Source organism: Vitis vinifera, chromosome 6 (assembly GCF_030704535.1).
Source record: "Vitis vinifera cultivar Pinot Noir 40024 chromosome 6, ASM3070453v1".
NCBI classification, from domain to species: domain Eukaryota; kingdom Viridiplantae; phylum Streptophyta; class Magnoliopsida; order Vitales; family Vitaceae; genus Vitis; species Vitis vinifera.
The window spans coordinates 6,584,325-6,611,419 of record NC_081810.1 but is presented as its reverse complement, the minus strand read 5'-3'; the positions used below and the strand labels follow the sequence as shown (position 1 = coordinate 6,611,419).

The window sequence follows — 27,095 nt, the reverse complement described above, 5'->3', positions numbered from 1 at the left end:
TAAATGGGTAACAAAAACAAGGTCCCTTTTGAGCATGACATTTTGGATATATGAGATATATATATATTTCATATTTCATAAGCATAAGATATGTGTTAAACATATATTTAATATTATTTAATATATATATATAAATTTATCAATAATAATTTTTATTTTAAACATTGAAAATAAAAACAAGGTAACATTTTGGATATGATATATATTTTATATTCAATATCATATAAACATTAACCATATATGTTGTGTTATATATTATTTAATATGTAAATATATATATATATATATATATATATATATATATATATATATATATATATATATATATATATATATATATATAAAATATAATATAATATAAATATATATTATTTTCAATATTTAAAATAAAAATTATCATTGATATTTTTTTTTATTTTTACTTAACATTGAAATAGAAACAAAAACAATATGACATTTTGGATATATGAGATATATATTTTATATTCAATGAGATATGATATCATATAAAAATAGCATAACCATTTATGTTATGTTATATATTTAATATGTTATTTTCAATGTTTAAAATAAAAATTATATTACATTTCACTAATTTTTATTAAAAATTTGAAAATTCTCTTGATTAAAAAATATTTAAAATTTATCAATATATAAAAATAATTTATATATTATATATTAATATTAGTTTATAATTTTTTTTAGTTTTTCCTTTTTAACCATAAAAATGAATATATATAAAAAAAATTTGATAAAAAATTAAATTTATGATACATGGGATATGCATATCCCATATCTTAACATGAAATTAACATATTCCATATAAAAGATATAAAAAAAATGAATAATATATCATATTTAGTTGAACATAAAATATGATAAGTGATAAGATAATTTATTTTATCCCATTACGAATTATATAATATTCCATCTTTTATCCTATCTTATGTTAGATCCGCCCTATCAAACATGATTACGTGTTTTTATATCCATAAAAGCACTTATGCATTCATCCCATTATTTTTAGGCTTATTACCCGCCTTCCCAAAATTATTTTTGAAACCACTTTACACCTTAAAATTCTTCTTAGAAATACCCTATTTTTAGAATAAATTGGTCTAAAATTGGCAAATCACATTTTTTTAATATTGGTCTAAAAAATTTTGTTTATGAAAACATTGAAAACAATATTTTAAGAATTAATCTTAAAAACTAATTTGTGAGAATTGTTTTAAATATGTTGTCAAGCAGGTGGCCAATTTCTCAATTTGTCAGAATTGTCAGCGTGGCCCAATTCTATTCTGAGGCCCAAAAGCATGTAGTGGCAAAGCCATAGCCCGAGGTCTAAGCCCAGGAACAGGTTTCGGCCCACATGACTGGAGGGTTTTGAGAAAATGCAATACGACGTCGTTCCATAGTTCCCAAGTCTTTGAGAACATGGAACGACGTCGTTTCAGGAAAAAGTGAGGCAGGGAACCTCAATTTCGAGTCTTTCGACTCCGAAACCACAGCGAAGAGAGCCAGCTTTAGGAAATGGCGACTGCAGCTCTGGCGAACAGAGCTTCGACGGATCGAACGTGGAACCTCCTGAGACAATCTTTTAGATTCTTCAGAAGCTTCAGCGCTGCTCCATCTGCTTCTTCTTCTTCAGTGGCATCATCTCCAAACCCTACAGCTTCCAAGAAGCCAAAGCGAAGAAAGAAGAAGAACCTGTTCGAGGTGGCTCAGTTTCTCCCAAACTGGGGACTCGGATATCACATGGCCAAGACTCACTGGACCGGCGTTTCCTATGAGATTACCAAGATCAATCTCTACAAGGTAGAACTTTTCTTCCTTCTTTTTGGCTGCTGAGAAAATGAAGGAAAATAATCAACATTTAGAAATAAAAATTGGCGGAATACTGGAGTTGGTTTTATTTATTTATTTTTCTTATCGTATCGGTGCCAAGTGAGTTTTCAAAGATCTACAGTTTTTTCAGTATCTTTTCGTGCATTTTCTTGGAAACCAAACGGAGCCTTATGAGATTTGGCCTTTGTTGCAGGACGGCAGGCACGGGAAGGCGTGGGGACTTGTTCACAAAGACGGTGAGTTTCGGGGTTGTTTACTTTGCCGTTTCTTGTTTGATGTTGGTGAAGCTCTTAGCTCCGATAATTGCTGTTCTGTTTTGGTAAAGTTGATAGTTAGGGTTTCTCATTTGGTGCTCTCTTGAGAATGCATTCTAAGTTTAATTAAGAAAGAAACTATTAGTAATTGCTGGTGATGGGAATAGCTGTTGGGCATAAAGAATTCACAAAAAAGTTCAATTTCTTTGAAGGCACCTTTGCAAGTATGACTGATTACCTCTAATGTTTGGTGACTGATCGATGAAACTGTTTTTGGAAGCTTTCAAAAGTAAGAGAGACTTGATCTGATATGATGGATCAAATGAGAGGCAAACTGGCACTAACCCTCTGTTTGGTGGTCTTGGGAAGAATGAGAGAAACATTTTCGTTTCATTTCTTATTACTCCTGGGAACGAAATGGGGCACTGGACTCTTTTTTTTTTTTCCTACTAGAACTCATGTCAACTTGTTGATAATTCTTGAACAAAGGAGCCTAGGATTTGGTTTTTAGGATTTAGGGTTGTTCTTTTCACCATTGATTGTTAGGGTTAAATTGATTCAAGGGCCCCCACTCTAGTCTCACCAGAGTCACCACAAAAAGGGGGAAATGTGAATAAAATAGATTATAGATTTATGTCTATTTTATTTCTCTAGAAACAAAATAGCAGTTAGCTTGTCAAGTAGCCTTTCATTAGAAAGTGATGGAGAAAATGGATCTATTTCTTTTTTTGGTTGGGCAATCACAGTCATTGTGGTTAAAGAATAATGATGTGAAACCTAGTAGAAACTAGCTAGCTCAATCAACTAATCTGAGCAATGCCTACATGCTAAATTCTTGGTCTAGGCGTTGTACCCTTTTATTAAAATCAAACAGTTAAGCTTTGTGATTTGTCTGCTTTTCAATGAATAAATAACATCTCCATGTGGTAGGTTTAGCTAATATGAGGATATTTAACATGAGTAGAAGGATTGGAAAAGGACATGTAAGGTAGAGAAAACTTAGATGTGCACATAGCAAGTGATAAAATAAGGGATTTTCATTTGAGATTGTTTTCAATATGTCTAGAGAATTCTAAACCACATCAATGCATGGGAGTAAGTATGAAAGAAGACGCTGAAAAAGTATGGAAGGGAGGTCTTGTTGGATTGGACAAAGTGATAAATTTAGTAAAAAGAAGGAATTATATTCTCATTAGAAGAAGGAAAGAAATGCAAAGAAGATGTGACATTTGGTTGGACAAAATTGACATGAAGGTTCAGTTTCTCATCCCCAAGGAGCTTATTAAAGATCAGGTGAAAGTGGCAGATGCCTCAACATCCTCTGAGTCAGAAAGTAAGTCACCAAGGCACTCTCATCTGCTGGTGCCTACTGATCCAACTACACTGCCTCTAGTACTATACCAAGGAAAATTTCCTAAATCAGTTGAACTTGAGGAAGTTCTGGTAGAGTATGCCTCAACCAGTTCAGAATCTGAACAAGGCTCATGAAGCAAAGTTACCCTATAGAACCTGTTGATTTGAGCACATTGCCAATGGTACTAAACCAAAAAAACAACTGCTGAAGAGGAGAACTTGACATTAAAGAAGTACTGGTTGAAGATGCATTAACCAACTCAGATTCAGAGGTTGAATCACCAAAGCACCATTACCCACCAGAATTAGTAGACTTAACTAAGCTGCCTTTGGTATTGTATAAAGGGGAAGCTACTAAAACGGAAAGGAACTTTGAGAAGGGTTGGTGGAAGAGGCCTGTACAAGCTCAGAGTCAGAAGATAGTCAACCAAGCCCAAAGCACACCATGGAACCAATGGGTTTGAGCAAACTGCCTATTATATCTTACAAGAGAAGGATGGACAAAATTGTAAATGATGTTGAATGCTCCCTACAGTGCAGAAGTTGTACTGAAATATTGAAGAATGCATGCTCCCGAGTTCAATCCAATTAAAAAACATCTTGACCCAATCAGCACGGTGTACAAACAAATTGACAGAAAAGGGGAAGAGATTGGAAGGAAGTTTAATAAAGAGAGGAAAAAGAGGAATATTGAGCTAAGGGCTAAGATTGTAGCAGCATTTACCAAGTTTATGGAGCCCTCTTCACACTCACAGCCAGCTGAGCAAGGCGAGTCCTCCTCTCTGCATCCATCAGCTAAACAAGAGGAATTTTTCGAATTCCATAATGCTGACTGTTATTAATGAGTTTCAAAGAAGAAATTTAAGTGCTGAGATCAGTTTTAAGAGGATGAACTGTTAGAAGATCCAGCAACAAGTGAAGCAATGATCCAGATGCTATTCTACACCAACATGGAGTTGCTTCAGCTGCCATTAGAAGTGTATCCTTATTTAATCAGAGCATTCTATCAAAATTTGAAGGAACACCCCAGCAGTAGAAGAAAGATTATCACTGAAACTGATAGGAAAGTCTGTGAACCCTCATTGGAGCTCCTAGCTGAAGATATTTTTTTTTCTTTTTTGGTTGTCCATGGAAAAGTTGAAGAAAAGAGAATTAAGAGTTAGCCTAACACAGGAATTTTTTTCAGTTAGGTAGGAATTTTTTTTTTTTGTTGATAAGTAAGAGTTAGTTTGGAAATAATACGAGAATTTGTTCTAAAAGTAAGGTGATTTTTGAATAATTTGAGGTATTTTCACGTTTTTTTAGAGTCTTAAGAAATAATTGTAAAACACAGAGAAATAATAAGGGGTTTTTACTAATAAAAAAAAAATTGTAAACACAGAGAATAGGCTTAGAGTTTTAGCGACTTCATGGAAAATAGATTGATAAAATTGTTTCTTTCGTCTTCTTTGCTATATTTTTTATTTTAAAATGGTATAATAAAATATTCTAATATGCTTATAATTAACTATTAAAATAAATTAGTTTCTAATATAAAAATATATTTACCTATAATAGTTTATAATCTAATAAATTAAACAAAATCATATTTCTAGGAATCTTCAAGTTATATCTTTTGGGATACGACTTGTTTCTTTTGATCTAATTCTAAGACTGTGATGAGAATGCGGAAATTTCTTGAGTTTTAGAGGTTTGCCTAAAGCAATGATATAGATTTAAGCAAGGATTTTTTTTTTTGATAGGTAGGTTTAATCAAGGAAAATTTTGAGGCTATGCAGTTGTGCAATTTGCATTTGAATGCTCAATCAACTAATTTGAGGGGGCCAATGTTGTAAAATGTTTCACAGTGATGGGATACTTTGTGCTGCACCCTTTACAGGTAATATTGAATAGGATTGAACAAAATTAAGGGTCATGCTGTTGTATCATCATAGGAGTTACTTGAGCAGAATTGTGGACTGCTTGCCAAAATTAAGGATATGAGTTCAATTTTGTACTGCCTGGTTATTAACTATACTTAAGAAGAAATTCATTTATGTTGTTACTTTTGAAAACTGCTAGTTCATAATAGTCATTGGAACAATAGTAATATAGACATTAAAATAGCTTTATACTTAGAAGAAATTCATATTGTTGTAACCCAGGTTTCATGTTGTCATTATTGAAAACTGCTAGTTCATAATAGTCATTGCAACGATAGTAATATATATTATATACATTAAAATAGCTTTATAGCTTTATACTTATAGAAGAAATTCATATTGTTATAACCCAGGTTTCATGTTACTATTGAAATTCCCCTTTGTGTGTTTATTTTCCTTACTTGTTTGCTTTGTCTATTGATAAGGAAGCATGGGTGACAGATATTTGGGACCCCTTGGCCGAGGGGGGTTGGGGGGGTTGGAATCCTTATTTTTCAAGAGCCTTCAATGATTGGGAGGTGGAGGAGGTGGAAAGATTCTTGGGGCGGCTTCATGGGAAGAGAGTGCTTGGAGATGTGGATGATATGATGATTTGGACGGAAACAAAGAGTGGAAAGTTCTCGGCCAAGTCTCTCTACCTTGCTCTAGAAGCGGGCTGCCCTTCTTTGTTTCCTTCTAGCTGTATTTGGAATGTGTGGGTACAACCTAAGATTAGTTTTTTTGCTTGGGAGGCTACGTGAGGCAAAGCCTTAACCTTGGATCTTGTTCAAAAAAGAGGATGGGTCTTGGCAAATAGATGTTTTATGTGTTTTGAGAAAGAGGAGACCATAGACCATCTTCTTCTACATTGTTAAAAAACAAGGGTCTTATGGGATTTACTCTTTACTTTGTTTGGGGTGTCTTGGGTGTTGCCTTCTTCAGTTAGAGAGACTCTCCTTAGCTGGCATGGTTCTTTTGTGGGCAAAAAGCGCAAGAAGGTGTGGAGAGTTGCTCCTCTTTACATTTTTTGGACGGTTTGGAAGGCGATAAATAGATTGGCCTTCAAGGATGATGTGTTGTCAATTCAAAAACTGAAATACTCTTTTGTTCTTTCTATTTGGTTAGAGGCTAAGTTGTTTATAGTTGACTACCCTCTAACTATAGTTAATTTTATTGATTGGTTGGGCTCCTATTAAGGTTGTTTACTGGGCCAGTTGGGTGTTTTTCTTCTTTTTTGGCCTTTTTGGTGGTGGGTGTATACGTATTGTATACCTTGAGTCGCTTTTTTGGCGTCTCTTTATATATGAAATTCTCTTTACCTATCAAAAAAAAAATAAAATGTTACTATTGAAAACTGCTAGTTCATAATAGTTATTGGAACAATAGTAATATATATTATATACATTAAAATAGCTTCATACCTTGGGTGATTTCATGCCATTTCATTTTGATTTTTAGATGTTATTTACTATAGCTATTATTCCCTATTTTATCCACTTCATAACTAAGAAGACTAATTTGTTTGTCTTGTGATTCTCCCATGTTGAAATAAGCACATTGAGTTCATAATGCTATATGGTGGATGCAATTTTTCTAGCTTCACATAGTTGAGAGAATTGAGGTTTGGGAATAACATATTTATTTGTGCTGGTTTATGTGGCAGTGTATGGGTTATTTTATGTAGTCAGTTTTCATAAAATAAAGTCAAGAGACTATGACCTAAAATTGACTGATTGTTGAAATAATGGGTCAGGTTGAGAGTTTTTTTGAATGTGCTGGTTTGATAAAAAATCAAATAGACTCTATTCCCAAAAGTTGTCTGGGCTAACCCAGAACTGTCTGTTGGAAGAAATTGATCAGGTTGGGTTTTTTTCTGATTGTGGTTCTTCTTGATCAAGATTTTTCTTGGCTTGGATCTACATGAATCCAAATCTTTAATGAGAAGTAGAAGAAGAATCTGGTTCAGTTTTTACTTTTCTAGGTATCAAACTCTTTCTTACTGATATAAAGTTGACACTGGAGTTGAATATGGTCCAATGTGTCTCAGCTTTACTTTTCTAGACATCAAACTCTCTCCAACCAATGTAAGAAGTTGGTTTGTGGAGTTGAGTATGATTCTAAGTTTTACATCTCTAGTGATTGGACTCTCTCTAACTGCTATAAAAATTTGGCATAGACAAATGTTCATTCAGAATGCTGCTCTGTAGATGAAAATGGCCGTAAATGAAAACCTTACAAAGGGGTTAGGATTGGATTTCCAAATGGATACCATTGGAGGACAATACATGGTTCTCTTCATTAAATATTATCACCATCTAAAGGCATGCTATTTGAATTTCATGCAGGTTTGCTGGCTGCAGATGCTCCCAAGAAGATAAGTGGGGTTCACAAGCGCTGTTGGAGATATATTCCAAGCTCAAAGAAAACAGAAGAAAAGACCCCAAGTCCTTCAGTTCAAGAACACACCCCAAATCCTGAAGTTCAAGCAGCTTGATGTTTCTTGAAAATGTCCCTTTCCCAGTCGAGGAGGCTTGGACCACATTGGCAATCTTGTTTGAATTCCATAGAACACTTGGGTTCTGGTTCTATTATGCTTCCAAGCAGCATTCTCATGCATCATGACTAGACAGGACAGACTTCTTTTAAAGCAAATGAAATTGCATTCCTCAGTGTGAAATGAGGAAAACATTAGCATGATGGATCTGAGAGGTTTCTAAAGCTTTCACTCATTTGGGTTGTTAGTTTTGCTTACATTTTTTGAACACTAAAATAGCAAGAGTTAAATTAATTGTCAATTTCACAATATTCAAATTCCAGCTCACATCCAATTCTGTTCTAACCTGATGCTGCTGCCTCGGTGCCTTCCACCCATAAAGAAGACATGATAGATAGGGCCCAGTGGCTCAAACGCTTTGGGACTCCAAAGCACCGGCCTTAAGGAACATTCAAACCCACAACTTCCGAACACATTATCAACAGCAAAAGCCGAATGAATATAGAATTCAGAAAAAGCCAAGAAGCCACAGTTCCATTCAGGTCTCTTTCTCCTCATTCCCAACACGTAACTGCCAACAACTCATTGAATCTCATAATTTAAACCAAAATCTAAATATCATAAGAAATCGGAGAAACCTAGCCTTGACTCACACAAAACTCCACTCTTCGGAATAACCAACCATTTCCCGCGAGGATACTTCCCAATGTCCTCTCTTTTAAATCTCCAGAACTCTCTCCACTATATAAATTAACATCCAACCCAACCCAACCCAATACCACAGACTACATATCCATCAAAATCCCATGGCATTCATCCTCTTCTTTGCTTTCTCCCTCCTCCTACAAGGAGCTCTTGGTACCTAACTTTCATGACAGACAGCACCCCTACACTCAACATTTGATCTCATTTTTCACTAACATTAATTCTTCTTTGGTTGACACAGGTGAGCTGATATGTGAAGGACTGCCCACCGATCTGTGCTCCTTCTCCATTGCCTCTTCAGGGAAGCGATGCCTGCTGGAGAAGTGTGCGTCAACTGATGGAACCACAGAGTTGCAATGCAAGACATCTGAGGTGGTGGTTGATGGAATGTCCGCATGGATTGAAACCGAACAGTGCATCCACGCATGTGGGGTCGATAGAAACTCCATTGGAATCTCATCAGACTCCCTCCTCGACCCTCAGTTCACCGCTCAGCTCTGCTCCCTGGCTTGTTACCAGAACTGCCCCAACATCATTGACCTCTACTTCAATTTAGCTTCTGCCGAAGGTAAAATCACTCATGATTTTCTCCATTGATATTTGATAGATTCATGTGAATGTTCTATGATACATATATATTTTTCGGGATTTGTCGTCTACAGGAGGCTTTTTACCAGATTTGTGTGCGAATCCCCACCGAGCCATGAGTGAGCTTCTGAGCTCCGGTGCAGCCTCTGGTCCCATATCTTCTTCTGTGTCAGCCATTTCTCCAGCATACAGCGACTCATCTGCAGACTATGCAGCTGCTCCAGCTCCATTCTACTGAGTCATCATCAATTTATACATATTACTTATTGTTTGTTGGATTCATCTACTTGATCAGCTAGATGAAGAAACTTTTTTTTTTCTTTAAATATATGTTGTTATGTGTTGAGAAAATTTAACAGCGAATAAAGTTATTTAGTACTCTTTTTTCCTCTAGTGGGTTTTTCCCCGTAAGGTTTTTCATAAGAAGACGTTAATGAGACATAATAAACAGTGCCATAAATTTGTATGATAATTTGTGAATGACAATATTATTACCATATTTATATCATCAAATTGTATGTATTGTTCTTAGCCTATAAATATAGTTTTTTAGGGCCTGTTCGCCATGTAATGTAAAAACAGTTCATTGGTTTTAAAAACAAAAAAGTATTTTTCATAATTTATAATACTATTTAGTTGTTGTTCTTTGAAAATAATTTTTAGAGAATAATTAGGAATTATTTTAAAGAAAAATATGAGTTTGTTTGATTATATTTTTTAAAATAAAAAACAGTTTTTAAAAACCAGTCTTGTACGAGACGGACACAAGATTTACTTTTCTATTTTATAAATTTTTATAATATTCACAAAGAATCCTTTGAAAATTTTGATATTATGTTAGGAAGATATTTTTTATGTGTAAGAAAAGGAAGCTGATATCATTACAAAACGTGAGAGAAAAAAATGTAAAGCTAGTGGGAGCAAAATGAATGATAAAAATATAGGGATCATTCTTCGCTTCAGTCTGCCTCAAACCACTGTAGTTTTGTTGCATTTCCCTTTCAGAACTGTTACAAAAGGTGACAGCCTTCCGCACAAAACAAAACCCAACATACAACAAGGTGAACCTCCGACCATACTACTGCACAGTCTCCATATAATCTTCACATTTCACCCACTACTTCTGCGATATGACTTCAAGGCCCGTTTAATCCTTCAATCTCCAAGTTTTAAGGCCTTTCAGCACCCAGGACTGTGCAAACTTTCATGAGGTTTCGCTGGTTTTCCAGAATGCTGACTGTGGAGAGCTCCTGTGTGGATGTGGAGTCCAATGGCCGTCGCCGTAGTGGCTCCGGCAGCACTGATGGGAGTCTGGGCTTCTCGGACTCTGATGGGAAGGCGTGGCTCTCGCCGTCCGATGAATGTCGGTTTTCCGGTGGGATCGAGGGGGGTTTGGGGTCCTCGTCGTCGGATTGTGGGTCGGAGGTGGATTTGGAGAGTGGGGTTTTGGCGGTGGAAAGGGATTGTAGAATTTGTCAGCTGAGCTTGGATGCCGGTGATCAAGAGACTGGATTGGCTATTGAGCTGGGTTGCTCTTGTAAGGGTGATCTTGGTTCTGCTCACAGGCAATGTGCTGAGACCTGGTTCAAAATTAAGGGAAATACGTGAGTGGAAAACCTTAATTTAGCCTTATACTCTCTGTTTGATTGAAATCTTTGATACCCATTTGTTGATTTTTAGGATTTCATGCGGAATCACTGCCACCAATTTGTTGGTTTTAAGCATTTTGTTTGTTGGAAGCTCTATTTTTGGCGTTTGTCCTCTTCATGCTCTGAACTTGTGTACATGATATGGATGTTTTTTCATTTAAGAATTTGTAGAAGAAAAGAAACTGAAAATTTTTATCTTGACTTTTAGGAATTTGTAATATAACTCTTTGACTTGGTGGAGTTGATTTATTCATTTTATAAGACTTCAGTTACTTTGTCTTTTCCTCTATAATGCTCTGAAGCAAGTTGCAGATATGGGTTCTGAATCTTCTGATTAAAAACCAAAGGAAAAAGAGGAGAGAGAATATAGAAAATGAAAGAGGAAAGCAGATAACATCTATAGCATTTAGGAAATGATTAAAAGAAAAAAGGCTTGATTTCTTTCGTAATCTTTGTTTACAAACTGTAACATATATGACATAAGCTTAATCTTCCCTCCTTTCTAATATCCTACAAAGTGGATTAGTTGGACATGACTGCATGTACAAGAGTTTGCCTTTGAAACAGGACATGTGCTTATTATTGACAAATATGAAGGTATAATGGCTGGCATCCTTAAAATTCTGTTGTTTGTAGATGTGTAGAAGTATCTGTTTTCTTCATGGGTTTCATCATCATGTATGAAAATTCCAATTTGTTGTTATATATTTTCTTCTATGATCACCCAGCTTTCGTGAAAGATGACATGGAGTTTTATGCAAACAAGGCTCGTAGTTCTTGAGGTTTAGTGTATTAAGTTTCTTTATGGACATTCCCTGATCTGGAAATGTCTGTCTTCCTTTCTGAGATAACTAGGTGAAACCTCAAAAATCTCACACCCTTTATAGCCATCATTTATTCAAAGAACAAATGAACTAGACTAGCATGTTGGAATAGAAAATAGGTGAGTGGCTTTAGATTGAAAACCAATCATGCTGCTCTTTTTAGGGTTTTCTTAATTTTGCAGTGCTATGATGAGTTTTCATCTGTCAGGAAGTCTCTATCTCTCTTTTGTAGATGACAACATAAATCTATATGGAACATGACTGAAGAAATCGTCTCTGAGGAAAATTGCTATTTTTTTAAACCATGCAATTCTTTGTGTACAATTTTAGAGGATCTTCTGTTGATAACTCCTCGCATGACTGGTTTTCCAGTTGACCAGAAGTTAGAAAAAGTAGCAACCTATGTTAACATAAGTTTGACATTTTATTCTTCAGGCAGAGCTCTATCACACTTTTTTTTATGGAGATAACTGCTGTTTAGGAATTGTTCTGATGGTCAATGTGTATTTTATCATTCTTCATATACTGACATACATGTTTCCTGCCAGTATGAGAAGCTTTGAGCTATACTCAAGGACAATGACAACTTACCAAGATTGGGATAGACTACCGAGAACTAATAAGACCTAAATAATTTTCAATTTTATTCTCAGCAGAAGACATGCATGTTCATGTTAGTAGAGCTATTCAATGGATCTCTGCAATATGTCTTTTATTTTGAAATTAATGTAGCTAATAGACAGATCTAAGCTTGATCTCAAGCTTAGATATAAGTTTGGCCTGTGTTTGGCACTTGTATTGTGCTTGGCATGGACTCAAACATTGACTTGCCAAGGTGAGGTCTCAACTAGTTGACCCTGATTAAGGAAAAGATGAGTTAGGATTGGGGAGAGAGGGTTCAATTGGCTGGCCTCAAATACTTGGGGACAAGGCTTTGTCCAATTGAGTTGAGTTCATTTCTCTATCGATTTTCTTCTTCTACCAAACAGATAGTGTATAATTTATTTATAAAAGAAATAACATAGATCACAACTCACAAGCAGCAAATTAAGTGAATATATCGAGTTTGTTACCATTCTTGTGAATCTCATGTACTGTTGCAATATAACACAGTTTTGTATGACCTTTGATTTTAATAGAAAGGAAGGATATGAGATAACAATTGAAAGAGCGGATCAAATATAATGCAAATATGTGATGAACAAATAACCAAGCTTGGTGTAAGATACCAAAGATGAAGAATGCAAAATTATTGCCCATCATGCAGGATGGTTACGGTTGGTTTGTTGCGATGGAGTTGAGAAAATAGAAAAAAAATTGGTTAAGTTGGCTTCATTTGAGGCTTAAATTGAAAAATTGAGAAGTACACACAAAGACATATCTCTTTGGGTTGAGAGGCCTTTCACTCAATGGATTTGGTTTTTAGTAAGGTAAGAAACTTCTGAAGTGTAAATAGACTCAAGTTGGTTGGTGAAATCCCTAATTTGGACTGTATGCATTTATCTCCTCAATGAGGTGTACGCTACAATTGCCTGGAAATTATGGCACAAAAACCCCATTTTTGTGTGTCATAATCCATTGCCTGGTGTTCACAGTTGTTTTACTCCTACTTTGGTTCTATCAATTGTGATATTCCCTGTTTGACATATTGCTTCTGTCCTTTCAATCTCATGAAATTTCAACCATAACGAAGAGTTAAAAGGCCTCTGCAGGTTGGATTAATGAACATGCATAAACCAATTCAAAATTTAGTGATGGATGATTTGAGTTTCAATTATTCCTCTAATTATGAAGCTCTGATGTGGTCTCAACTTGAATTCATGATCCATATATCTTTTTAATCCATTTTAAAACATCCCTCTCCTTATATTTCACTACAGAACCTGCGAGATTTGTCATGCTACAGCGGTCAATGTTGCTGGGGAGCAGATTAATGAGGCAGAAAATACTATTGCAGCAAGCACAGCAGAACCAGTAGCACCTGCAATTCCTGCAGAGCCACAACGCACCTGGCATGGACGGCGTGTCATGAATGTTCTGCTTGCCTGCATGATTGTTGTCTTTGTCATTTCTTGGCTCTTTCACTTCAATGTAATATCATGAATTACATGGAAAAATGAGTTTTTTCTTTTTTGCCCTTTTCCTTTTTGGTTTCTTTTTTGTTTGTAGGGGATAACTGGCAAATATCAACTTCATGGTGTCTGTATTGGTACCTTATACCAGCCTTAATTGAGTTGCCCCCCTGCATTTCTTGCTTAGAGCTAGTTCTATATTTGTGGTTACCATAATTATAGAAGCACATATACATAATCTTCAGCTTCTCTGAGCAGTCATGTTCTATCATTTTCTCTTATTCTCTGTTCACTGTGTTTTGAGTGTATTAACAACATGATTAGATATCTGATTTGTCCTTCTCTGCCATCATTAATCTCTGTCTCTGTCTTCCTGCTTCTATCTGAGAAAATCAAAACTATTCTCCAGTCTCAAGTGAAGATTTGTGTTGTGGGTCTTAGAAAAAACAATTTTTGGAGTGGTTGGTTTCATCATGGTTGCACATCTTCAATGGCTCCAAATTGCAGAAACCCAGATGCAATTTCAAATGGTGCAGCAACCCAATTCGCAACTCTTGGTTTTGAATCCACCAAAGCTGAAAAACAAGTGGATTCTCTTTGTGATGCTGAAGACAATCAGGTATATTTGCGTGGGCACAACAGTGTTTTTAAGTGTTCTTGGTTCATGATTCCAATGGGTTTGGTGCGTGTATAGTCTGGAATATATGGAGTTTTATACATTTTGAGAATTCTTTGATGACTCCCGAGAACTGAGGGGTAAAGGGTTTCAGTTTTCCCCATCCTGGTGATTATCCCTGTTTCTCAGAATCAAAAGGGGCATGAATGTGTTTGTAAACTATTTTCCCAGTGGGATTCTACTTTACAAGATTGAATATGAATTTCCACCATGCGTGCACAATAAAAGAAAAAGAAGGAAAGAGAAGGTTCTACACTTCTTCACTGTAAACAAACAGAATTGCTTGCCTGCTAGTGAGCTTCAAAATCAACCTTTCCATGACAAAATGAAGAGAAGCGGTTAAGACAACTTTATCACCATAAATAAGACAAAAGAAGTACGGATTATATTGAGAGAAATACTCAGGAGCTTTCTGCATGTTCATCATATGCTGTTTTATAATAAGAAAAATACACTTCTCTATTCTCTATTTTTCTATGCTCATGTCCTTGACAGGCTTGCTCATTTTATAATCAACAACAGCCTTATCAAAGGTGCTCCTCACATGCTGGCACATCAACATCAGATCCTGGCAAGCATCTTTCAACACTTCTCTGGCTGAATCACCTGTAAAATTCCAAGCAAACCCAAAAAGAAAAAGATAAGACCCTTAATTTGTTGCTACTTCATAGACCAAAATCCCACAGAAACCAACAATTAGGAGCATTTGGTTGCAGAAAGCAATCTTATAGACGATCTCATCATCCTCTGAGCATGTGTATGGCAACATTTGAAAATTGTAAATGTTTGTAAATTATGAATTAAGAAAGCAAAACATGAAGATCAGCAAATTATTAGCACCATAAATGAGGAGACGGGGGTATTCTAAGAGTTGGTCATGACGCTTGATGAGACAGTTACTTGGGCAGAATATCAATCCTAAGAATTACTTGTTTAATAGAGAAGACATCACAAATACACGCACAACAGCAAAAACAACAATCCAATTATAAAGCATTTTAATTCTGCCGGTCATTGACCACAAATACAATCACCTGACTTGATACTTGAGCATACATATCATGCATTGCTGCTGGAGTAATTGGAAAACTGGCTGGGCCAGATAAAAAGAATTTTTGTATCGATAGAATAGGCAGTTAATCTTTCCAATACACCAGCAGCAGTAGTAGCATATTATTTAATGATGCTGTCTTGAAACTAGGGGTAAACTTCATATATGATTTTACAAAGATTAGTCTCAAGAAAAAATGAAAAAGACAGAAGAACAACAAAAATAAACCCTATAGTTGCTAGAGATAGAGAATGCATATATTACCAGTTGTCTGGACTCTAATATTAACACGAGCATCTGAAGGATGAGGGATGCTGTACCCACAGAACGCTACCCTTGGACTGCAAGACAAGGTTACAATCCACTTAGATGGTAATTGAATAAATGCTTCTTCAGAAACATGAGCAAATCTGAAACATAAAGATTTCTTTTTGAGCTAAAAGGAACATTATTTCTTTTCTGCATATAATTATATTTTTATAATTTTTTTCAATAGAGAAATTAACTTCAAATCATCTTAAAATTTCTATTAAATTTATTAATGAGTCTAATTATTTTGTTTGCCTTTTCTAATTGGTTAAATGATCCAAGAACGTGGGGTCCATTTTCATAACCAAAAGTAGGAGCTTACTGTGATAACCCATCTAACACATTTATATGATTTATTTCATAGTGTAGCAATCCATGAAATTATAAACAAAACTTAAAGAATTGAAGAGGGTAACTCAGTTAAAGATAAAATCAAAGCTTGTCAATGACATACAAATGATGATACATGGAAACAAAAGCAGGATTGAATACACCATCTTTCAAGGAATTGGAGTTCTGGAAAAAAAGTTCAATTCATCCTTTTCTTTCTTCCCTCTAAAAGACATGCAGACTGGACTGTGGATTATACAGAGCATTTTGATATATAATACTGGTAGCCATGCACAATTTGTCAAGCACAAAGTCAAAGTTGAAGTACAATGTTGACACTTATGCATTTACCTAAATTCCTCAAACATGAATCACAGTCAAAATAAAAATAGAGGTGGGATGAAAGACCACTAACTCTTGATTCAAGGTGAATCTGATAGAATTGGCAAGCGTATGATCCTCATCAGATAAAGAAAAAGTCGATTTACTATGATCACTGAAGGACCCGTGTTCCATCTCTAGATACCAATAACTCTGCAGCCAAATTCAAAATCCCAACATTTTTTTTTGAAAAAGAAGACACAAAATAGGAAACAGTAAGAACCCAACTTTAATGTTTCAATGATATCTTAAAAATGTGAACATCAATAGTTGAACTTCAAATTATCAACAAGAAAGAGAAGCTATCTACACATAAAAGAAAAGGAAAAAAAAAAAAAAAGAAGAAGAAAAAAACCAACAGCAACAACATGACATACGGAGAGAGCAGAAGCATGTATACATAGTAGTAAACCCACATGGAGCAACCAGAGGGCTATCGCATTTTTGAGGAATAACTGCTAAAGAACTCACAATCCAACAGGCCAAAGGCCCCAGACCAACCCATTCTCCATTCCTATAATGGAAACACAATTGGCAAACCTATTCACAAACCATCAGTGTCCCATTTTTTCCAACTTCTCAATTCTACAAAAAAAAAAACCCCATTCCAATACACCATTCGATAGGGAGAAAAAAGGACCAGAGACTTCGAAGCCCAATTCAAAAACAACCCAGCACCCCACTTGTCAATCCCTCAATGCTCCAAACTAACCAATTCCAAAACACCATTGAAGAGAGAGAGATAGAGAGAGAGAGAGAGGGGAAAACCCAATTCAGAAAGTTGGTCATAAGCCAACATCATTCAATAGACCAAGAAACAAAAGCCAATGATAAAAAGAGAATTATTAATCACATCCAGCTGATTTCTCCATACATCCATCTCATTTTTTAAATAAATTATAAATTTAAAAATGACAAATCTACCCTCTTCAACCCTAACCACCTTCTTATTCATCTTCCCACAAGCTCTATCCCTCACTCCCATTCTCCCTCTTTCTTCTTTTTTCCCTTTTCCCTTTTCTTCTCTTCTTCCTCGCCAGCTCTCTCTCTCTCTCTCTCTCTCTCTCTCTCTCTCTCTCTCCTTTAATTTAAATGAAATAAAAGGGGCGGCTATGGCATGCCGCCGTTTCCAAGGGCGAACGTTGACCGGCGGGCACGCCATAGCCACCCCCTTCTCTCCCACCTCTTTTTTTTTCAATTTTTTTTCTCAGTCAAAAAAAAAAAAAAAAGGAAGGAAGGGGGATATAACGAGATATAAAATCCACTAACCTAAGACGGAGTATAGGCAACAGTTCGACGGTGGCGCAGGCGGCTTCGCGAGCGGCGGCGGTGTCGGCGACGGCGGTGAGGAGTGCAGACTGCAGAGCCCAAGTATGTGTTTTTCTTTCGTATGTGAGCGTGTTTTCTACTTTTCTTTCCAAAGTCCATTTGGGCCGAAAAGATGGGCCCTATTGAAATGGGCCATGATGATCCATTTCTGTCCAATCGAAATGGGCTTTGTTATTTTGGTAATCCATTATTTCCGCTATAAATTGACAGATAGCTGCTGCTGCTTGCTAGCGCTTCAATCTCTGAAAACCCTAGAAAGAGAGATTGGAATCAGAGGACACTAGTACGGAGAGTATGGTTTTTCTAATCCTCACACCCTCCTTTTGTTTTTCCATACTTTCATTAGCGATTTATATATCCATTTTTTAATTAAAATAAAAGACTTGGATCGTCTACTGTTCTAATGAGTGCGTTATTTGCAATCTTGTTTCAGGGTCTAATGGCTGCCAACAATCAACCAGGTGCTCTGGATAAAGAACAGGTGACCTTTTCTTGTTTTTTTTAAATTATAGTGTTGGGTGATGAAAAACGGATATTGAATTTTAATTTTGATTTTCTTTTTTTGTATTAAATGCCGGTAATGTTTGTTTGTTCCAAATTTATTGAAGTTATAGATGTGGTTCTTGCGATGCCCACCAGCAAGAAATGATAGTATTTTGTGGAAAGATGCCAATGCTGCCAATATATCGACCTGTGCTTGTTTTATGTTTTGAGAAACTTTGTTTGATGATCTGATGTTTGTGCAGATCTTTGGGATGGCAGAGAAGGAAATGGAGTATAGGGTGGAATTGTTTAACAAGTAGGTTCTCTAAACATCTGTTTTTTTTTAATTTTTTTTATAGCTAGAATTTATGGCAGGATGAACTGTGCTTTGAGGAAAGATATAATGCACTGCCAGAATTCTGTTGCAGAACATAAATTGGCCTTTGGTCTTCCTAGGATGGATTTCCCCAGTGTGCTTATGTGTCTATATATATATATATATATATAGACATACATACTTACATATACATACATGTATGTATAAATATATATACATACACAAGTAATATATATAGACACACTTACATATATAAGTAATATATATGTTACTTATGTATGTCTATATATATGTATGTATATATTACTTATTATTCCCTTGTTCTATTGTGAAATAAATCCAACATTTTATCTAATGAATATTTGAATAAGTGAATGTATTTGTCAAACCAATGGCATAGGTATATATTTCAATTTTTTTTATGGGTATAGGAATATATTTTAATTTGAGAAATCAACATTGATAATTACTTTTAAAACAATATATTATGAGATGGAGGCCTTGTTGGTTCAAATAATTTGATATGTGAGGATCCATCTACTTCCCTAATGTCTTAGGCAATATGGAGGCAGTCTGTGTAAGTGTTCCCTTGAGAACCAAAGTGCTCTTTTCTTAGTTGATGGATGATGGATTATAGAATGATTCCTATACGAAAGTGAAACTGTATTCTTGACTTGAACTTGCAGCTACATTTTCATTCTAGATTTGCCTTTTTATCACTTTTTTGGTTTCTTTAGCCAGTACCTAGAACCTCCCTGACCTCACTCAACTAATTGCCACCTGAGCCAAATCTGGGGTTTTTTTTCGATTTCTATCCTTTTATTTATTGAGCACATTTCTTCAGGTCTTCAATTACTTTAGCTTGAAATGTAGAATTAAATTTCATGTGTTTATGCATGAATTGGTCGATGGTATTTAGTATAAATCTGTTTAATTCGCATTTGAATACTAAGTTTCCTGAATTTAGCCTGTTTTTATTTTTTGATCAGGCTTACCCACACATGTTTTAATAAGTGCATTGAGAAAAGGTATGAGTTTCATTCAAATATTTCCTTACATATGTATGATTTTCAATAAGAGGGTTGCAGCAGGCTTAGGTTTTGGCTGTATATTCTAAGAATCTTGATTGTTTTTTTCAGATATTGCTTCATTTTACTATTGAAGCAATTAATTCCCAATATGATTATGGTTAATTTAAGCACAAGAAATATCTGCAGAAATTTGATATTTGAAGGTGTACTTTTCATTTGCAGGTATAAGGAGTCTGAGCTAAATATGGGTGAAAATAGTTGCATTGATCGTTGTGTTTCAAAATATTGGCAGGTAAGCTGTTAGAATTTTTTCCTGACATTTTATTGAACAGTCATTCTTCAGATATTTATTGGATTAGACAATAAGAGGGGTCTTAGTATCCTTCTTCTTATAGGGGTTAAAGTTACAATATCTTTTGTTGGTTGTTCTTCTGGACATCTCTTTGTAAATGCTTCTTGTCATTCCTTTTCTTCTTGTACAAGTGTTTCTCATTCTGTTCATTTTTATTTTTTATTTTTTATTTTTGGAGAACTATTTAATTTTCAAGTTTCTAGAAATGCCTGTGTTGTTGTATATGGAGGTCAAAGAATCCTTTCTTTAGGGAGTTTTGGGGAAAAAGGTAGGCATTTTGAGTTGGAAACGAGGAAAAAAATATTGGTAGAAGATAGCTGTTACTATTGGTTTTCTTTGAGGACAGGTGCTATTTCATATACCTATAGGCTTAGAGTCACTGGATTGGGCAAAAATTGTAGTTTGGATGATACTTTTATCCTTTGTGATGCCACTCAGGATCAGTTGAAGCACTTGAGCTGGTCTTTCATGTGCTTTGAGCCTATCTTGGGTTTAAAAATCAATTTGAAGAAAAGTGGAAGGCAATCTGAAAAGGATGGGAGTTTCTTAGTAGCAAAACAGGTTTTAAGGTGGATAATTGGTACATGGTTAAATTTTGGAAGGATAGGTGGTGTGGTGATTCTTCATTGGGAGACTTTTATTGAACTGTTTTCTATAGCCACTCCTAAGGATTTTTGGGTAGCTGACATGTGGCAGTAAGTAGGGAATGATGACTGTTGGAATCTTTACTTTTTGAGACAGATCCACAGTTGGGAATTTGAGGAGGTGGTGGAGGCTTTCTTTGGGAGACTGCAGGTTGAGATTATTTAATGAGAAAACCTATATTTAGTGTGAAGATTTAAATTCTAATACTTGGTTTTGAAAATTCTTCTAAAAAAGTATTGGGTTCCTATAATTTACTAAAACCATTCAATCATGATACAATTCCTAATTTAAATTATTTTAATATAATCAAATATCCCTCAAACCTCCTTTTATACCTTTAAAATAATGTTTTATACATTTGGATAGATTCAACAGTAAGAGAAAGAAAAAGTTAGGTTAAAAGCCTTGGAGTGGGTTGATTTTGGCTTGGAGTGCAAGTGCCCTGTTGGCCAAGCTTGATCTCACCCCAAAATAATCACACAATTTAAACCATTGAATGAGTCCCTCAAATTCTGCTTTTGAGGTCAATTTTGATAAATCTTATTTTCTGGTTGAAGCTAGCCTATTATGATATAGCATTAATGTTAAGTGAAATCAGCTGATTGTTAGTCTTAGTAACAGCAGTGTAGCCACTTCAGTTTAGCTATATAACTATTTCAGTTACTATAAATAACAATTCTTGGTGGCATCTGGGGATCAGGGACGTGGAAGAGAAGTTGACAGCTATTAGCCTATGAACTTCCTCAAGAGGCAAAGGATACATGGCAGCTTACTCATTAGATGAGCAGGATTCATGTCTTGTTTGGGGAATTATATCTTCTTTAATACGAAGACCTAGATAGCCTGACAGGTGGATAATGATTTGGCTTAGAGGATGTGAAGTCATTAGAGATTTTTAGTGTTTTAAGGCATAGGACTGTTGCTTTGTAACTTCTGCTTCTTTCTTTGCAGTACCTATTTTGCATGGTGTCCTTATTTTGCAGTTGTAAAGGATATCTCATCCTTCATTGTTCTTTTTTAATAAAGTTTTGATTCTTATCAAGTATAAAGAATGGTATACAAGATAAATGTGGAGGAAGCAATCAAGAGAGGAAATTGCTCTCCCAATAGCCATGATTAACTAAAATCTATCAAGTACTCTAATTTTGGCCTGTAAGTTCCTAATCCATATTAGCCAACACTTGCTGCTATAATGTACTAAGTTGCATTTTAATCCCAACAGAATCGACAGGTGTTTGTACATGTAAAAATAAAAAATCAACCAGTCTAGTTTTGAACAAAGTATATAATGAAAACCAATCCACCGAATATTTGATCATGGGCTTCTTCTTCAATGTAGTTTAGTTCAATGAGAAGTATCATGTCATTCTTATAAATTATTCAGGAAATTTGTTCAGTTATCCTGAATAATTTTCTTCGATTGTAAGTTCACTGCATCAAACTTTATATTAAACTCACACTATCTGTTAAATCAACAGGATCACTCCAGTTCAATTTTGATCGTCTGCATTTAAAATCCGTGGGCAAACAAGTTGGTGTCCTAATTCCAGTTAGATGTTGGACACATGAACATGATTCAGCTTCTTGTCTTAGGCTCCTAGCTAGACACTGACTCTAAACTGGTTTTAGTATATTTTGTGAGTGTGCACTACTCATCCAAGCTGGATCTTTGACTCTCTCTAACTGGTCTCTGGGTGCGGTTAAACTTACAGTTATTTTATTGTGTACCTGGAGAAAAGGATTATACATATATAATAGGATATGTCAAATTGGAAAATGGAATGCGTAGATAGAAACCGAAGTAGCGTAGGATCTCATGAGAAGATCTGAGGATTGATCGGCCAAGTAGGCTCTGTTAAGGGGGGGTTGATGTAGTAGTTTTGAATGAAATCACTACTCCCTGCACTCAGTAGGTGGATTCTGCCAGAGAATATGTCATAAGTAGTGATACTTTTCTTGCTGTTGAGTACTGGATTTCATACTTCTTGCTTCCCCTTGATCTTTCCATAATAATTTTATAGTCAAATAATGACAGTTGCTAAACATAAGTTTGTTGGGAATTTAAACCAATTAGCCACTTTTGATGATATAGTGCTTCTACCTTGTTTCATGTCTTTCTTTTAAATTAACTTGGAAATTCAGGTCTTGCAATCCAGTACTCAACTTCTCCCACATGCCACAAACAAATATTGATTTTCAGGATGGTTGGAAATAAAGAATACAGTTGAGTAGCCCTATGACCTTCCAGTTCTCTCCTTCCATAAAGTCCAAAAAAAGCACAAAGGATCAATCCTCTAAGCCTTCTTCCTCTTCTTCCCAATAAAAGCCTAATCTCTCTCATTTTGCATAGTCAGATTACCAAAACACTTCATGATCCACTTGTTAAGATCCTCCCTCAAGGCATTAATCTCTCAAACTAAAATAAACCGACATTGCAACAAAATTATAGCTATCCTGCCAATTTTCTGATGTGTGGTTGAGTATTCCCCCTAGATCTACACTCAATCATACCTCTATTCTTCTTGATAGTGGTCTTTTATGTGAAATTTTTTAAAGTGGGTTACGTTGTACATGGATGATAACTCATTTTGTATGGTAGACTTTATTGATTAATTGAGCTCCTTTTTTATTTTTTTTATTCATAGGCAACACAAGGATATGTATTAAAAGTGCCTAAGAAAGAGCACAACAAAGTAAACACGATGTATACAAAATGTGCATTAGGCAAACAAAATGAAAGAGAGCTAGCAAAAAACAACCACTGTCTCCTTAGTTGGAACCCAACCAATCAATGAGCTTATCATGGTCATAGACCCTAACCCAATCCAAAAGGATATGTATAAAGGAGGACTTGATTGCATGTTCCAACTATTCTGCATTTTCAAAAGCACTCCAATTTCTTTCCATTCATAGCATCCAAAAAAAGGAAAAAAAAAACGACTCTCCAAACTTTCTTCTGCTTTTTTCCCTACAAAAGAGCTATGCCAACTCTGTAGAGTTTCTCTTTCATAGGAGTACAAATACCTAAGTCAGACAGAACAGGGAAAAATCTAGCTGCCACAATATTCTCATTGTGGAACAATGAAGTAGCATATGATCAACTGACTCTTCTTGCCCTTTACACATGTAGCATATATTCAGCATACTTCAACTCCTCTCAAGTTACACATTTGGTTGAGCTCTAAGTAGGGAGAGGAAGTTGTTTTTTGTTTCTCTTTTTTTATGCTTGCCTTTTGGTTTTGATGGGGTTGTATATACTTTGGAGTGCCTGTTTTCTTGGTGCTGTTGATATATTTCCTATTTGCCTATCAAAAAAAAAATGAATAGCTAATTTTGTTAATATATTTTCTGTTTGCCTATCAAAAAAAAATGAATGCCAAATTTTTCATAGAACTGCTAGTGCACATAGAAGGGAATTCATGGAATCAAGCTTAAGGTTGATGGGGTTTGATTTTATGATGTGAAATGACATAAGTTGGGGTTTTCCAGTTTCTTTCATTGCTTGCATACGGATTTGGACATTAAAAAACCTGTTCTTGAGGGGTTACCTTCTTGGCTACTGACAAAGAGGACAAAGGTGAACTTTGAAAGGGGCTATGATGAGAAGGTTGTTTTGGTTGCATTGTATGATCGTGGAGAGGATAAAGCCCCAGCTCTTGATTGTTTCACTGTGTCCATTTGGAAACAAAATTTGGAGGTAGCCAGAGATATTATTGGCTTGGCTTTTTGAGGCATTTTTATGTTTCTAGGACTTTGGAAAAAGCTCAATTGCAAAATTTATTGTGCGAACGCCTAAAAAAGGAGGGGTAGAGGAGATAAAGGCACCTTTGGCCTATAGCTTGGTTGTGAAATTTTATAAGGTGTTTGGGAAAGTCATTTCTAATCCCAAAATGCTTTTGTGGAGGATCAACAAAATCTGGTGGTGTTTGTTTTTTAGCTAAATAGAAGAAGTCAAAATATTTGGCTTTTTCTATTAAGCTAAAAGTAATATATTAATATCAAGCAACATAACTAAAACGAACCTATTGATAATCAATTCACTTTAGTTGTTTTTTGGTTGAGAGGCCATAGCCGCCTCGTATACTCCTTGTATGCTTTGCGGCTTTTAAGCCTTCTTTAATATATGTGCTTGCTTATCAAAAAATAATAAATTCACTTTAGTTATGTTAATTGATATCAATAGGTTACTTTTAACTGAATAGAAAAGGCCAAATATTTTGGCTCTTTCTATTCAGCTAAAAAACAAACACCACCTCAATGTTGTTCTGATTGTTGGTGAAGCTATTGTTTGAAGACTTGGGAGGTTGAGAGTAGGGGTGGCATGTAAATTGGATGTAGAAAAGGCTTAACCCTTGGCTCTATCCAAGGGTTAAGGTGGGGTATGGTCTGAGTGTGGAGATCTCACATTTGTTATTTTTCAATGATATTGTGTTATTTTGCTACACTAATAGAGAGCTTTTTTTATATTTTAGATGCATCATGGCATCCTTCCATTTGTTGAAGCTATTTCTGGGTTAAAATTTCAGATTAGAGAGTAATTTTGGAGAGTGTTCTTATTCAACTGGGGAATTTAGGGAATGTGGAGACACTGGTGTCTATGCTCAAGTGTAAAGTGGGCCATGTGCTGGCAACCTATTTGGATCTGTTGTGAATGGGTTCATGATTCATCAATTAAGACTAAATCAGTATGCTTCTGAGAAAAGAAAAAACCCATCATCTTGTAAGATGCAATATCTTTCTAAGGAAGAAAGACTTATCCTTCATTAAAGGAATCCTTTTGACCTTACCAGCTTACTTTGTCCTTTTTTGTAATGCTACCATCGGTTAGGAACATTTTATAGAAGCTTCAAGGCTTTATGTTGCAAGATGGGAGGAAAATTGGAAAGCTCATATACTAATAGACTCTGTTTTTTCTGCAAAAGAGAATATGGACTGGGGATTAGGAGTTTACTTGTTTTATATAAGACCTCTCTAGGCAAAAGGTTTTGGAAGCTTGCAGTTGATAGAGGTTATGGAGGAATATTTGTGGCGGGGTAAGTTTGGAAAGGAGGGGATGGTCAGTGCTTGGGGGTGGGCAGGAAATTTGGGTATGTGGAAAGCTACAAGTAGAGGATGGAATGATTTCAGTGTGAGGTAATCCTCCTGAAGGATTGTTCTGTGGATCGTTCCAGTATAGCTGCAAATAGAGAAGTGCTAGTAGTTGATTCCCAGTGTTTGGAGGAAGACATCCTTGGAATCCAAGGGTCATTAGCAGCATCCTTTTAAAACAAAATAAATAAATAGGTAAATATTTTTCATATTCCATGTCTTAGAACTACTATTCAATGAAGAAACCTTTTTATTCTGTATGATGGGTGTGGCTGCTTTAGTTTGAGTTGCATGTTAGTATTATCCTTGCGGTTGTATTGCTAGAGTATTAGTACACAGAGTAGGCCGCATCTTGATGAGTAATTTTATAACCAAGTAATTCATATGCTTTCAGGTGACCAATCTAATTGGGCAGCTGCTTGGTTCCAATCGCCCACCAATGTGAATGTTAGGCTTGGCCCTCATTCAAATTTGCTGAGACTTATTTCCATGAATTACATTGAAGTGTATTACTATCTCAGGCAGCTGCAAGGGGAATGTAGGTTGGAATTGTTGCATTAGTTCTGCCAAGCTCATTGTTTTTTCAACTATACAGGGTCATGCTAGTTTGTTATTCAATTACGAAACAATGGCAGCTTTACGTTGATGCTGCTTCTTGGCTATAAGTCTAAAAAAAAATTTCAAGTTGCTGAAAAGTAGTCCATTTATAATAATTCTCTTTGTGATATGCTTTGATATCCCAGAAGGTACTCACGAGGGTTCATTCTTGGTTTCAAAGTTTTCGTTTCCCATGCAAGCTTCTGTGATTCATCCGTACTTTTTATTATTAGCAGAACCAGGTTAGAATTCTGAATGAAAAAGAATAAGCGAAGATATGTTTGGATGGAAATTTGCAGGGATTCCCAGAATGCTGTTTTCCAGCAATTTTACTTCATCCAATATGTGAATGGGATTTACCTAGAAATGGCCTATTTCTAATCTCAGATTCCTCGTGCCTTTTGCTGGGGCCCATCTCGGCCTGAAGGCTTGGCCCAGAAGTCGAGGGCCTGCCTTTAGTCCCATCATTCAACACTTGAGGCCCAATTGAGCTCTGCACTAATGTCAAAAAGTTAAAAAATCTGCCGAGGGCGGGAACTCAAAACGTACCGAAGTAGAAAATGAACTTGAAAGAATTCAATTTAAGAGTCAAACGTCCAAGTCGATAGTCCGAACACTATTGGGATGTGGTGTGGAACCCCATGGATCCAACACCCTGACCCCGTAGTTGAAGCACATGGGTGGCTTTGGGCAACTTTTATCTTCAACCTTCGATCATGATCCCTGGCAGAAAACCGTAAATGCATGATTATATAATTACGTATACTGAATCCTGATTTAATCATTTGGAAGCAATAA

The 27,095-nt window shown here is 35.7% G+C and overlaps 5 protein-coding genes across 5 annotated transcripts; 4 read left to right on the top strand and 1 right to left on the bottom strand.

Moving 5' to 3' along the window:
- The first annotated feature begins 1,416 nt into the window (after positions 1 to 1,416).
- LOC100255366 (uncharacterized) lies at positions 1,417 to 8,159 on the top strand. The gene is made up of 3 exons (XM_002281283.4): positions 1,417 to 1,818; positions 2,042 to 2,084; positions 7,702 to 8,159. Exons 1-3 carry the CDS (start codon positions 1,534 to 1,536, stop codon positions 7,848 to 7,850), a joined length of 477 nt encoding a protein of 158 aa, XP_002281319.1. The 5' UTR covers positions 1,417 to 1,533; the 3' UTR covers positions 7,851 to 8,159.
- Positions 8,160 to 8,271: 112 nt separating this feature from the next.
- Positions 8,272 to 9,533, top strand: LOC100267406 (uncharacterized). Its single transcript, XM_002279959.4, has 3 exons — positions 8,272 to 8,708; positions 8,797 to 9,123; positions 9,218 to 9,533. The coding sequence occupies exons 1-3, from the start codon at positions 8,657 to 8,659 to the stop codon at positions 9,379 to 9,381; spliced, it is 543 nt and encodes a 180-aa protein (XP_002279995.1). The 5' UTR covers positions 8,272 to 8,656; the 3' UTR covers positions 9,382 to 9,533.
- Positions 9,534 to 10,041: 508 nt separating this feature from the next.
- On the top strand, positions 10,042 to 13,945 carry LOC100250194 (uncharacterized). The gene is made up of 2 exons (XM_002281307.4): positions 10,042 to 10,747; positions 13,497 to 13,945. The coding sequence occupies exons 1-2, from the start codon at positions 10,350 to 10,352 to the stop codon at positions 13,717 to 13,719; spliced, it is 621 nt and encodes a 206-aa protein (XP_002281343.1). The 5' UTR covers positions 10,042 to 10,349; the 3' UTR covers positions 13,720 to 13,945.
- Positions 13,946 to 14,727: 782 nt separating this feature from the next.
- Positions 14,728 to 18,107, bottom strand: LOC100245061 (uncharacterized). Its single transcript, XM_019220432.2, has 4 exons — positions 18,102 to 18,107; positions 17,705 to 17,883; positions 15,680 to 15,756; positions 14,728 to 14,970 (listed from the first exon to the last, which is right to left on the bottom strand). The coding sequence occupies exons 1-4, from the start codon at positions 18,105 to 18,107 to the stop codon at positions 14,831 to 14,833; spliced, it is 402 nt and encodes a 133-aa protein (XP_019075977.1). The 3' UTR covers positions 14,728 to 14,830.
- LOC100854199 (mitochondrial import inner membrane translocase subunit TIM10) lies at positions 17,692 to 26,427 on the top strand. The gene is made up of 7 exons (XM_010652655.3): positions 17,692 to 17,806; positions 17,975 to 18,056; positions 18,198 to 18,245; positions 18,511 to 18,563; positions 19,574 to 19,612; positions 19,838 to 19,907; positions 26,095 to 26,427. Exons 3-7 carry the CDS (start codon positions 18,204 to 18,206, stop codon positions 26,143 to 26,145), a joined length of 255 nt encoding a protein of 84 aa, XP_010650957.1. The 5' UTR covers positions 17,692 to 17,806; positions 17,975 to 18,056; positions 18,198 to 18,203; the 3' UTR covers positions 26,146 to 26,427.
- The last annotated feature ends 668 nt before the right edge of the window (positions 26,428 to 27,095 follow it).